At 35.0% G+C, this 14,492-nt stretch overlaps 1 protein-coding gene across 1 annotated transcript; it reads left to right on the top strand.

The window, feature by feature from the left end:
- LOC136158877 (olfactory receptor 6C2-like) lies at positions 1-936 on the top strand. Its single transcript, XM_065920719.1, has one exon. The coding sequence runs from the start codon at positions 1-3 to the stop codon at positions 934-936; it is 936 nt and encodes a 311-aa protein (XP_065776791.1).
- Positions 937-14,492: the final 13,556 nt, after the last annotated feature.

Here is a 14,492-nt window from a genome sequence, read left to right as displayed (position 1 = left end):
ATGAGAAACCACACAGTAACAACATTCATCCTGCTGGGACTGACTGATGACCCACGAATGAAAGTTCTAGCTTTCATCTTTCTGTTTTTCACCTATATGTTGAGTGTAGTTGGGAACCTGACCATTATCTCCCTTACCCTCATGGATGGCCATCTCAGGACAGCCATGTACTTATTTCTCCAAAATTTCTCTTTCTTGGAAATCTCATTCACAACTGCCTGTATTCCCAGATTTCTGTACAACATATCAACTGGTGACAAGGTCATTACCTACACTGCTTGCGCTGTTCAAGTATTTTTTACTTACCTTTTTGGGATAACGGAATTTTTTCTTCTAGCCGCTATGTCCTTTGACCGCTATGTGGCCATTTGCAAACCCCTGCATTATGTGACCATCATGAATAACAGAGTCTGCCACAGGCTTATCATCAGCTGCTGGATGGCTGGCTTGTTAATCATCATTCCCCCACTTAGCCTGGGCCTCAATCTGGAATTCTGTGACTCTAATGTCATTGATCATTTTTTCTGTGATGCCACTCCCCTCCTAAAGATCTCATGCTCAGACACATGGTTCATAGAGAGAATGATTCTGGTGTGTGCTGTCTTAACTTTCATCATGACTCTTGTGTGTGTGGTTCTGTCCTACACGTATATCATCATGACAATTCTAAGACTCTCTTCTTCTCAGCAAAGGAAAAAAGCCTTTTCAACCTGTTCTTCCCACATAGTTGTAGTTTCCATCACTTATGGCAGCTGTATCTTCATCTATATCAATCCTTCATCCAAGAAAGACATGGCTCTTAATAAAGGAGTTTCTCTGCTCATTTCTTCTATTTCACCAATGTTGAATCCATTTATTTATACTCTAAGAAATAAGCAAGTGAAGAAAGCCTTGCAGAACTTGGTCAAAAAGATTGAATTCTTCTTAAAGAAGTAAGAAAAAAAAAAAGTAGTTGCCTGGTAATAATGAAAGAATAAATATTTTCTCAACTTTACTGTTAAAATTTTAATCATAATCAAGTCTTCCCTTAATCCAAGTCTATGCCCCAACCACTAATGCTGAAGATGATAAATTGACTAGTTTTATGAACACCTACAAGATCTTCTATAACTAAGAACAACAACAGCAACACCAGAAAGAAAAAGATGTCTTTTTCATCATAGGGAATTGGAATGCAAAAGTACAAAGTCAAGAGATACCTGCCTTGGAGGACAAAATTTCCTATGACAAAGGCTAGCAGAGTTTCTCAGAGAGAACACACTGGTTAGCACACACCTTCTTCCAACAACACAAGAGATGACTCTACACATGGACACCACAAAATTATCAAAACTGAAATCATATTGATTATATTCTTTGCAACTGAAGATTGAAAAGGTCTACACAGTCAGAAAAACAAGACATGGAGCTGACTATGGCTCAGATCATCAGTTCCTTATTGGAAAATACAGGCTTAAATTGAAGAAAGTAAGGAAAACCACTAGACCTTTCAGATTTTACCTAAATCAAATCCCTTATGATTGTACAGTGGAGGTGATGAATAGATTCAGGGGATTAGATCTGGTACACAAAATGCTTGAAGAACTATGGATAGAAGTTCATAACGTTGTACAGGGGGTGGTGACCAAAACTGTCCCAAAGGAAAAGAAACGCAAAATGGCAAAGTGGTTGTCTGAAGAGATCTTAAAAATAGCTGAGAAAAGAAGAGAAGTGAAAGGCAAAGAAGAAAAGGAAAAACGTACCCAACTGAATGCAAAGTTCCAGAGAGGAGGGTGGAGAGATAAAAGAGCCCTCTTAAGTGAAAAAGGCAAAGAAGTGGAGGAAAACAACAGAATGGGAAACACTAGAGATCTCTTCAAGAAAATTTGAGATGTCAAGGGCATATTTCATGCAAAGTTGGGCACAATAAAGGACAGAAATGGCAAGTACCTAACAAAAGCATAAAAGATTAAGGGGTGGCAAAAATCCACAGAACTCTGTGGATTTATGATAAAAAAAAAAAAGTTCTTAATGACCCAAATAATCATGATGGTGTGGTCACTCAACTACAGCCAAACATCCTGGACTGTGAATTCAAGTGTTCCCTAAAAAACGTTACTACAAACAAAGCTAGTGGAGTTGATGGAATTCCAGCCAAGCTTATTAAAATCCTAAAAGATGAAGGTGTTAAAGTGCTCTACTTGATAAACCAGCAAATTTGGAAAACTCAGTAGTGACCACGAGACTGGAAAAGGTCAACTTTCATTCCAATCCCAAAGAAAGGCAACGCCAAAGAATGTTCAAACTACCATACAATCACACAGGCTAGCAAGGTAATGCTCAAAATCCTTCAAGCTAGCTTTCAGCAGTTTGTGAACAGAGAACCTGCAGCTGGATTTAGAAAAGGCGAGGAACCAGAGATCAAATTGCCAAAGTCCATTAGATCATAGAAAAAGCAAGGGGTTCCAGAAAAGCATCTACTTCTGCTTCACTGACTACACTAAAGACTTTGACTCTGTGGATCACAACAAACTGGAAAATTATGAAATAGATAGGAATACCAGACCAGCTTACCTATCTCCTGAGAAACCTGTATGAACATCAAGAAGTAACAGTTAGAACTGGACACAGAACAGACTGATTCAAAACTGGGAAAGGAGTATGTCCAGGCTATATATTATCACCCTGCTTATTTAGCTTTTATACAGAACCCAATATGTGTAATGCTGGCCTGGATGAATCACAAGCTGGAATTAAAATTGCCAGGAGAAATATAAACAACTACCAATATGCAAATGATACCACTCTAATGACAGAAAGCAAAGAGGAACTAAAGAACTTCTTGAGGTGAGGAGAGTGAAAAAAATGGCTTAAAACTTAACATTTGAAAAACTAAGATCATGGCATCCAGTTCTATCACATTATGGCAAATAGATAGTGAAAAACTAGAAATAGTGACAGTGAATTTTATTTTGCTGGGCTCCCAAATCACTCAGACAGTGATTACAGCCATGAAATGAAAATACACTTTCTCATTTGAAGGGAAGCTATGACAAACATAGTGTATTAGAAAACAGAGACATCACTTTGCTGACAAAGTTTCATATAGTAATACCTACAGATTTTTCTGGTAGTCATGTGGATGTGAGAGTTGGACCCTGAAAAAGGCTGAGTGCCAAAGAATTGATGCTTTTGAATTGTGGTGCTAGAGAAGACTCTTGAGAGTCCCTTGGACACCAAGGAGGTCACACCAATCAATCCTAAAGGAAATTAACCCTGAATATACGTTAGAAGGACTGATGCTGATGCTGAACCTCCAATACTTTGGCCAGCTGATGCAAAACTCTGATTCATTGGAAAAGATCCTGCTGACTGGGAAAGATTGAGAGCAGGAAGAAAAACAAAACGGATGACAGAGAATGAGATGGAGGTATAGTATCACTGACTCAATGGACATGACTTTGAGAAAGCTCTAGGAATTAGTGAAGGACAGGGTAGCCTGGATTGCTGCAGTCTATAGGGTCACAAAGAGTCAGACATGGCTTAGTAACTGACCAACTGTAATCTCATTTCAAGTTTTTTGTTTGTTTGTTTTCTAACATTTTGCAACTTCTTTAACTTTACTGATTGGGTACTATTTCAATTTGATTCCTCTGTTGCAAGTTTGTTTAATAATTCCATCCATATGGATATGTTTATAACAATATTTGGGTTAAAAGTTGTAAGTAAGGTGTAATGCAGTAATAAAAAGCAAAAGCTTCAGTTGTTCAGTTGCTGACTCATGTCCAACTCTTTGTGACCAATGGACTGCATCATGCTAGGCTTCCCTGTCCTTCATTATCTCCCAGAGTTTGCTCAAACTCCTTTCCATTTAGTCAGTGATGCCATCCAACCATCTCATCCTTTGCCACCCCCTTCCCCTGCCCTCAATCTTTCCCAGCAACAGGGTCTTTTGCAGAGAGTCAGGCCTTTGCAACAGGTAACCAAAGTATTGGAGTTTTACCATCAGCATAGGTCCTTCCAGTGAATATTCAGGGTTGGTTTCCTTTAGGAATGACTGGCTTGCTCTCCTTGCTGTGCAAAGGACTCTCAAGAGTCTTCTCTAGCACCACAGTCTGAAAGCATCAATTCTGTGGTGCTCAGTCTCCTTTATGGACCAACTCTTACATCTGTGCATGACTACTGGAAAAAACCATAGCTTTGACTCTATGGATTTTTGTCAATATGAATAGACAATTCAAAATGTATTCAAACAAAATACATTTAAGCACAACACAGAGATGGAATGTAAGATCTCAATAGTCGCATGGTCAAAAAAGCTAGAAATGACACAATAACATGAAACTAAGATTACCAAACTGATATACAGTCAATGGAATGCAGAATTATAATTCAATCTATCCAACCACAAATTGAGATCAGTTAAAAAAAAAAAAAATAGAAACAGATTCTCTAATGTATTGAAAATTTGAACCTTGATTGTAAAGCATTGAAGTGGCATTTTAAAGTCTATAAATCAGACATAGCATTTTAAATGTAAATGTCAAAAATAAACAGTTTAAACTTAAGTAGCCAACTTCAATAACAATTAAAAATTTGAGACAAGTTAGGGCATACCTAGCGAACAATAGGGCTTCCCAGTTGACTCAGTGGTAAAGAATCTGCCTGCCACTGAAGGAGACCCAGGAGATGTGGTTTAGATCTCTGGGTCAGGAAGATCCCCTGGTGTAGGAAGTGGCAACCAGCTCCAGTACTTTTGCCTGGAAAGTTCCATGGACAGAGGAATCTGGTGGGCTAATCCACGGGGTCACAAACAGTCAGCTAGAACTGAGCAACTGAACACAGCAAGCAATACATGATAAATATCTATAGAAAGCACACAGTTTTAAAGTTTGTATGTCTAAGACATTTGTATGTATAAATTTGTACTTGACAGTAATTTATGTCCTTATTAATCTTTGATAATAACATTTTTCAAAGTAGATTAAAAATAAAGTGGCATACTCACTTTAAGCAATTAGAAAAACTACACAATGAAACAAGGTAGGTGAACAATGAAGGTTGAAGATAAAAAGCAAAAGCAATTAAGTGTTAAATTTAAGGCAAATAATTCAGAGATTGATTCTCTGTAAAACTTAAGGGAAAATAATCTTACATACCCAAATACAGAGAAAAAAGACAGAAATTAATATATTTGAGGTTAAGAATTAGAAACAAGATATAAATATCAATACACAGGAGATTCAAATATATATAAACACATACTTCATTCAATTCTACATTACATTTTACAGAAAAACTGAAAGATAAAAACTTCTTGCTAAAATATGAAAAAAGAAATTATGTATTTAAATATAGCAAAACTCATATAATTTATTGGATAAGTGAAAATTTCAGACTGTAAAGTGTAAAGAGAATAATTTAAAAAAATTCTCACTAATTAAATTAAATTTTCTAAATAATTTCAACCTAAATGAATCCATTCCAATTCATAAAAAGGTATAACTTCATTTAAGGTATAAATAAAGATTTTCTCTATAAATATTTGTAAGTACATGTTAGGAACGTATTAAAAGAAAAAAGAACAAGACCAACTAGAGTTTAATCTAAAAAGAAAAGCTATACCTCAGTAAAATGTATCCACATACTTTATCATATCAATTTTTAATGATACACATCAGAAGAGTAGATAAGTAGATGGTGGAAAAACTTTCATAAAATTTAATAATGAAAAATTCACAATTAAATGAGTACATGATAAAATAATAAAACTATTCATAAAAAAATAAAATTTATTTTAAAGAATAAATTGCCAATAGACTATGAGTAGACTTGATCTCCCCTAGTGGCTCCATTGTTAAAGGAACTGCCTGCAATTCAGGAGACCCAGGTTCGATCCCTGGGTTGGGAAGAAACCCTGAAAAAGGAACTGGCAACTCACTCCAGTACTCTTGCCTGGAGTATCCCATGGATAGAGGAGCGGGACAGTTTACAGCCCATGGGATTGCAAAATGTCGGGCACAACTGTGCTATTTTCTTTTTTTTCTTTCAGACTGTGAATATAAATCAGGAACCAAATATGGATGCCTAATTTCATCACACAGTGAGGACCAGCAGTGGGACACCCAGGGCACCGGGCATGTCATCCGGCTACACTGAGTGGCTGAAGGTCATGTCCCTGATAGCTAGGGCCTGACAACATGTGGCCCACTGGAGATGGGAATGGCAAACCATTTCAGTATTCTTACCTTGAGAACCTCATGAAGAGTATGAAAAGGCAAAAAGATATAACACTGAAAGATGAACCCCCCAGGTAGGTAGGTGTCCAATATACTACTGGGGAAGAGCAGAGAAATGACTACAGAAAGAATGAAGAGGCTGAGCCAAAGTGGGGAAGAAGCCCAGTCATAACACTCTCTTCCAACAACGCAAGAGATGGCAACAATTTCATCCTTGTTATTCAACATTGTTTCATGGTTCTGAAACATCATAACAAAACAGAAAAACTATAATAGAATTTGTTATAAATGCTAAGCAGAAGATATTAAAATATAGCTTCTAACAATTTAAATATGAATATTTTATGCATCAATAACCTGAATATATAATATTTATAATTTAGGATAACATCATTTATATCATTATATATTTAATTGGTAGCATTTTTTTCTGTATAGCAGTAAAACAAACCATGTCTGTGGATTAATGTTTTAAATTCATATAAAGAGGTACATAGTAAGAGAAAAAAAAATTCATATATTACACATATATAGGGAATCTAGAAAAATGGTACTGATGAACATATTTGCAACTTATAGATAATGGGCTATATTATATATTTATATATATTATATAATGGACTATATCCATATAGATAATGGACTTGTGGACACAATGAGGGAAAGAAAGGATAGGATGAATTGAGAGAGTAGCACTGTCGTATACACTACCATGTATAAAATATTAATAGATAGCTAGTGGAAAACCGTTGTACAACACAGCGTGCTCACCTCAGTGCTCTGGGATCACCTAGATGGGTGGGATGGGGGAATGGGAGGGGGGCTCAAGTGGGAAGGAATGTATGTATACTTACAGCTTCAGCAGAAACTAACTCAACATTGCAAAGCAGCTGTCAGGAAGCATTTAACAAGAGGCTTCCCGTGTGCTGTTTTGGATCTGTCAGGAACCCTCTGGCCCTTACTAATTCCTGAATATTCAGGAATTAAGAGGAGAGGCACGTCTTTCCTGGGGCTGAGGAATCCAGGCATTTCTCATTACAGTGATAAGTGCCTTTTTCCTTTTTATGAACCACACGGTAAAAGGTGATTGTTTGCAACTCTCTCTTTGATAGGGATCGTCTTATGTTTTGTAAATCTGGAATTTTAATCTTTATCTTTGCTGAGAATAACTACCTTATAAGACAGTATGTATGCACACACCATGTTGATTAAAACACATTTGCTCCATCAGAACTTTGTTACACATGTCTTTCTTTCTTTTCTCTCTCTCTGTCTATTTCTGACTGATTCCCTGGAGCACGGAAGCTGGCTGCATAAACCAGGGAATGTTAATCTCTTTCCTTCTTTCCCTCTCTCATCGTCGACTCCGGACCACCAGGTTCCAGTCCATTAAAGGACCAACAAGCAGCTATTCTCCAATTAAAAAAAAAAAAACTTAAAAAGAAGTACACACTCTTCCACTAATGTTATTGAAGGAGGTATAAATTCAAGAAGCTTATAGAGAAATAATAAAATTTAGAAGAGAATTTAAGATGGATAAGGATAGTTTTTAAAAATCAGTGGTATCTAGGTTGCTTCCATGTCCTGGTAATTATAAACAGAGATGAATGGATAAGGAAGCTGTGGTACATATACACAATGGAATATTACTCAGCCATTGAAAATAATTCATTTGAATCAGTTCTAATGAGATGGATGAAACTGGAGCCCATTATACAGAGTGAAGTAAGCCAGAAAGCTAAAAACCAATACAGTATACTAACACATATATATGGAATTTAGAAAGATGGTAACAATAACCCTATATGCAAAACAGAAAAAGAGACACAGATGTACAGAACAGACTTTGGGACTCTGTGGGAGAAGGCAAGGGTGGAATGTTCCGAGATAATAGCATTGAAACAAGTAGACTATCAAGGGTGAAACAGATCACCAGTCCAGGTTGGATGCATGAGACAAGTGCTCAGGGCTGGTGCACTGGGAAGACCCAGAGGGATGGGATGGGGAATCAGGATGGGGAACACATGTAAATCCATGGCTGATTCATCTCAATGTATGGCAAAAATCACTAAAATATTGTAAAGTAATTAGCCTCCAACTAATAAAAATAAATGAAAAAAAAAATCAGTGGTATATTTTGTATAAGAATAAATATTTAAAAAGCATAATAAGAAACCAATTTCAATCAAAACAATAAAGAAAGGATGCCATTAAGAAATAAAGCAGTTTTCTAAATGAGGAAAGAGACACAATCTAAATATATACAATCATGGAAACACATAATTTTTAAAGTTATGTTATTCTTGGCTGCAAAGCAACACACCAAAAGTGTAATAATTCACCTAAAACTAACATATAGAATTTAATGTAATTCTCATTAAAATTTCAACAATTATGTTATTACTCACATAAAATTATTTGTAGACTCACCTAGAAGACTAAAACTCACAAACTCCTCATGAATGTATAAGTAAGAGCCATTGAAATAAATTTAAAATGTGTACTGGCCTAGAAATAATTAATGCATAGAACAAAAATATAGAAATGGATTTGTGTAAAAAAACTAATGTATTCAATTACAAAAATGCAATTTGAATTCAGTATGAAAAGAATTAATTAATGAATGTTGTGACTAAAACTTATTCTTCTGCAAGTAAATATGTTAGACTTATTTTTCACAACATACACAATGGATTCAATGACTTAGATATTACCTATTCATCTGTTAGTAGATTGGTAGATTGATTGATGAATGACATATACACACATGTTCAATGCGCATATGAATTTTTCATAAAAAATATTTAACGCTGTGGTTAAGACATCACAATGAAAAAAGAAAAAAACATTAAAATAAAGGAAAGAGATCTTGTAGTTTTGAAAATACTCAATTTAAAACATTATAATACACAATGTTCTATGTCAATTTATCTCAATCAAACTGGGGAAAAAAATCTCTTTTGTAACCTAGAGGTAATACAGCAAACAGATGCATAGAAAAAATTGTTTATCTTTCAGAGTAATCAAGGAACTGCAAGAGAAAAAGTTGTAAAATAGCTTTTTGTATCTACTGCAACAGCAAAATTATAGCTTTTTATTACAGTAACTGTCAATGTTGAAATGAAATTATGTATTCATAGTTGATCACAATTATTAATGCAATACTTTTGGAAAAGAATATGGCAATAAAGAACAGTAGCCATAAATATATTTTTAAAAGTAAAAATAAAATATTTTATAAGTAAGATTATGCCATACACTGTTTTAAAAAAAGCATATGTTAGATTAATAGCTAAATTATAAGAGAGCTCTTACATATACAAACAGAATGTGTAAGTAATTAAATAAAGAATAGGAATACATAATTGCCTATGGGTAAATCAAATTTATAAATATATGAAAATTTGTTTAAACTCATTTGTAGTCCAATAGAAAATTAAGTGACATTGAGATACTAGGGATGTTGAAAAGAGTTCTTAACCTCTTTCTTATTACAACCATTGGGAAGTGACTACTCTCACAGTGTCTATTGAAATGTAAGTTGCTATGTAAATGCAATTTATTGATAATTGTAAATAAAATGTAATTGCAAATGAAATATAAATTACAATATTGCATTACCATGTTTACTTAAGCTCCTAAAGGAAACAAACTAGTCCACAGTGACAATTTATCAATAGTTACCTGAGGAGTAGGGGAGTGCAGGAAGAGTAGGGCACAAGAGATAATAAAGATGTATCAAGATACTTGGGGATGATGGACATGTTCACTTTTTTATTATGCAAATGTTTTCATTGGAGTGTACATATGTCAAAACTTAAAAATTGTGCAGTTTATTGTATTATGATTTTCCTTCGATAAAGCTCTTAAGAGAAACAAGAAAATGAACAGAATGACCTGATACTTGTCATCCTCTTGTCTCCAAGGACACTGGAGCCAAAACACTTTTTGCTATTTTGCTTTTGCCAAATAGAATTATTCCAAAGATTCATTAGTGACTTTGCAGCACAAGTCACCAAGGACCTTTTTTAAATGCATTTATTTGTAAGGAGAACAAACTAAAAAAGAAGAAAACAAAGGCAAGGTTGATATTATTCAAACCTTTGCCTCTGTCCAAAGATACTGAAATACCAGCTCTTGCACAAGAGGAGAGAGTCTATGGCATTGCACTGCTATTAAGATAATTTTCCCCCACCTTTTAAAAGTTAATCTATATATAAAACTATTTCTTAGGCTTCTCCTAAGAAAGTCAAACCAATTTTTTAGAGATAGCAATTTCAGAGAGCTTTCTATATGTTCAAACACCCTGTGAAAGTGATAAACAATGCATGAGCCAAACAGAAGTTTCTATGAAAATCTTCATCGAACCTTCCATTTTCAATTAAATGCATTTAGGAATTACTATTTTAATCAACTTAAGGAAGTTATGATTGACTGACATAAAAATAAGTGTGATGTTTTGCAACATTAGCAATATTTCTCTTTGTTTAATTTCAGTTGTAATTTTCTCAGAGGAAAAGGAAATTCATGTACTTGCATTAACCTAAGATCTATAAGCTATAATTTCTGTATTTTACAAAGTCTTCAAAAATATGTATTAAATGTCTTAATAGAAATAGGTGGATATATAAAAGAAGATCCAAATATAGTATATATGCAGAAATGACATCAGCTATACCATCAACCTCAAATAGGAAAATATACATGAGTGTGTGTGGTGCATCTCTGTGTACTTCTTCCTTCATCACTCTAAGAGATTAGTTGCAGTAACATCACTTATTGGAAATCCCTCCTTTAAAAAATTTATTGAAAGATAAATGAACCAAAATATTTGTTGCATGTCAAAGTCAATTAGTTTATGGAATTATCTTTTTTAATTTTTTATTTTTTTATAGTCAGCCTTTGTTGATTATACATTTTAAATAATCAGTGTGTACATGTCAACCCCAAAATCCCAATCAATCCCTACCCCTGCCATCATTTCCCTCTGGGATGGTAAATTAATTCTCTGTCTATGAAGTATGTCTTGTAATACTATTCAGCATTCTGTAAGAAAAAATACAGTATTTGAACATTGAGTAGTGTCCATACCATATTGAGTAAGGTTACATCGTGAAACATATGTAGCCTGAGAGATTAAAAAAAAAAAAAAAAAAAGGGTGAAAAAAAGTAGGTAGATAACAATAATCATTCCCTACTACTTCTGAATTCAATCTGACATATATGTTGTATACAACCCAAATTCTCTGGGAGGGTCCTAGTTTTCAAAACTATGAGCCTAGGTCAGCACTTCATCCCCATACTGGTGGCCGCCAACACATAGATTTAACCTTATGAATTGCACAAACTGTCAGATAGAGCTCTTCTCCTACCTCAGTATGAATAAAATACAATTTAAAAACAATGAAGAGAAGCTCTTTTTAATGGATGAGTAATATTCCATAGTGTCTATGTACCATACTTCCTTATACAGAGTAAAGAAAGCCAGAAAGATAAAAGCCAATACAGTGTACTAACACATATATATGGAATTTAAAAAGATGGTAACAATAATCCTATATGTAGAACAGAAAAACAGACACAGATGTACAGAACAGAATTTTGGGCTCATGGGAGAAGGTGAGGGTGGGATGTTCTGAGAGAACAGCATTGAAACAAGTATACTATCAAGGGTGAAGCAGATCACCAGCCCAGGTTGGATGCATGAGACAAGTGCTCGGGGCTGGTGCACTGGGAAGACCCAGAGGGATGGGATGGGGAGGGAGGCAGGAGGGGGGATCGGGATGGGGAACACATGTAAATCCATGGCTGATTCATGTCAATGTATGACAAAAACCACTACAATATTGTAAAGTAATTAGCTTCCAACTAATAAAAAATAAATGGGAAAAAAAAAAGAGAGACAAAAAAAAAAGGGAGAGAGAGAGAAACTCTTCACAGAAGCATAAACTATGATTTCAAAGGGAAATTTTTTTCACTCACTGATGTAGTATTGCAATCTTTGAGATACTTATTCTAAATTGAAAATGATCAGTTATCCCACTTCAGTAATTAACTTCTGGATGCCTGGAAAAATAACTATGCAGTAGCTTTTAGTATAAACTCAGCATCAATAAAACCCTTGATTTCTGGAATCAACATTGCATTTCTAGATAACTGAGCATAGACACACAGAATCAATGAAAATACAATCACTTATTTGAAAAACCAGGGTTAGAGGAGAACGACCTTATAGCTTTTGCCACAATTGCAAATATCACAGTACATCTAAATTAATTTTTTAAATAGATCTTCTTTAAAAAGGAAAAGCAAAATAACCAGAAAATGTCTAACTATAAACTGTTATACAAAAAATTGAATAAAAATATTGAGTATCAGAATTTTAGCCCAAATATGAAGAAACACTTCTGTTGTTTTGTTGTTGTGCTTTCAAAATCTAGAACACATAAATTTACTAAGAAAATAGTCTGAGGCATTTACAATACATGTGAAACAACATTAGTTGTTTCTATCAGGGTGAGGAAGTTATGATCCCAGCAAACATATTCTCTAGTTAAGTACTAACAGCAAGCTTTGTTGTTCGTGGGAACACGAAAGTAGGTATATAGGGTAAGGCATCTGGCAGAATTGCACAAAACTTTTCAGAGGAGGTTTTACTTCAACTGAAAAACAATTTTATTAGGTCTACTCTGTTTAGTTGCTGCATATAGGACAGAGTATATAAGTACTTACAGTAATACCATGCACAGATTGTCTGGTTAACAAATGGAATCTGTGAGTACACAGGAAGGGTGATGAAAGTGACAGACCATGTGGATGATCATAGCCTCTGATTTAGTCACACTGAAATCGACACGAGTGGTTTGGTAGTAGGTTCAATACAGATGTAGATATGCTTGGTGTTCAAGTCAATATATTAAGTCAGAAAAAATCCACTAGTAGAAGCAGAAATGTGTTTACTAACTGAAAAATGTTATATAAAATTGCAGCAATTGTGAAGAAAAAAGGGAGAGGCATGTAATCAGAAGTGAAGAGGATTTAAATATGTCCAAGCAATCAAAACAAACATATAATACAGAAAAATCACATGTGTAATTTTAAAGTTTCTTTATCAAAGTACTTCTTTTAAAAATGTAATAAAATTGTGTTTATTTTTTTTCTTTTTTTTTTTTAATTTTATTTTATTAGTTGGAGGCCAATTACTTCACAACATTTCAGTGGGTTTTGTCATACATTAACACGAATCAGCCATTGAGTTATACGTATTCCCCATCCCGATCCCCCTCCCACCTCCCTCTCCACCCGACTCCTCTAAAGTGCAGTATGCTGCACAACAGTTTGCACAATGATACAATTGTTCACGGGAGAAAACACACTTATCCACAACAGGAAAAACAAATGAACAAACAAAAAGAGAAAACTCTTATCATAAAGCTGGAACAGAGATTCCACATTCTGGTCAAGATTCTAGAGGGAGCCCAAATTGCATATCATGTGTTAGTATTTTGGGGGCTTCCCAGGTGGTTCAGTGGGTAAAGAATACCCCTGCAATGCAGAAGACTCAGGAGGTGCAAGTTCGATCCCTGGGTCAGGAAGATCCCCTGGAGGAGGGCCTGGCAATCCACTCCAGTATGCTTGTCTGCAGAACTCCATGGGCAGAGAAGTCTGGTGGGCTACAGTCCATAGGGCCGCAAAGAGCTGGACACAGCTTAAGAGGCTGAGACTCATGTTTTAGCATTTTGACAAGAATGGGATCATTAACCAAATGCATAATTTAATGATGTGTTTATTCTTTCACTTAGCTCTGAATATGGAAGATTTCGGGGAGTCAAATGACATTTTCCTACTTGTGAAATTACACTATTTTAGCAATGTATTCAATCACATGCATGTTGTTATCATTTTTCAGTAGCAAAGTTCTGTCTGACTCTTTTGCAATCCCGTGGATTGTAGCCTACCAGGTTCCTCAGTTCATGGGATTTCCCAGGCAAGAATCCTGGAGGGTGCTGCCATTTCCTTCTATAGGGGATCTTCCCTACTCAGGGATTGAACCCCTGTCTCTTGTATCTCCTGCATTGGTAGGTGGATATTTTTACCACTGAGCCACCAGGTAAGCCAATCATATGCATATTATGATTTAAAATATAATATGAAAATGCAATGAAGATAGAGATGATTAAATTAGTATTTATACAGACAGTAAGTTCTACATAATAATCTTTGAATAACTGTGCATGCTGTTTGGACAAAACTCATCAGTGATGAAAAACTACC

This window comes from Muntiacus reevesi, chromosome 1 (assembly GCF_963930625.1).
Source record: "Muntiacus reevesi chromosome 1, mMunRee1.1, whole genome shotgun sequence".
In the NCBI taxonomy this organism is placed as follows: Eukaryota; Metazoa; Chordata; class Mammalia; order Artiodactyla; family Cervidae; genus Muntiacus; species Muntiacus reevesi.
This window is presented reverse-complemented; position numbering and strand designations above follow the sequence as displayed.

Coding starts and splice junctions, on each gene's coding strand:
- LOC136158877 (XM_065920719.1), top strand. CDS start 1: ATGAGAAACCACACAGTAACAACATTCATCCTGCTGGGACTGACTGAT.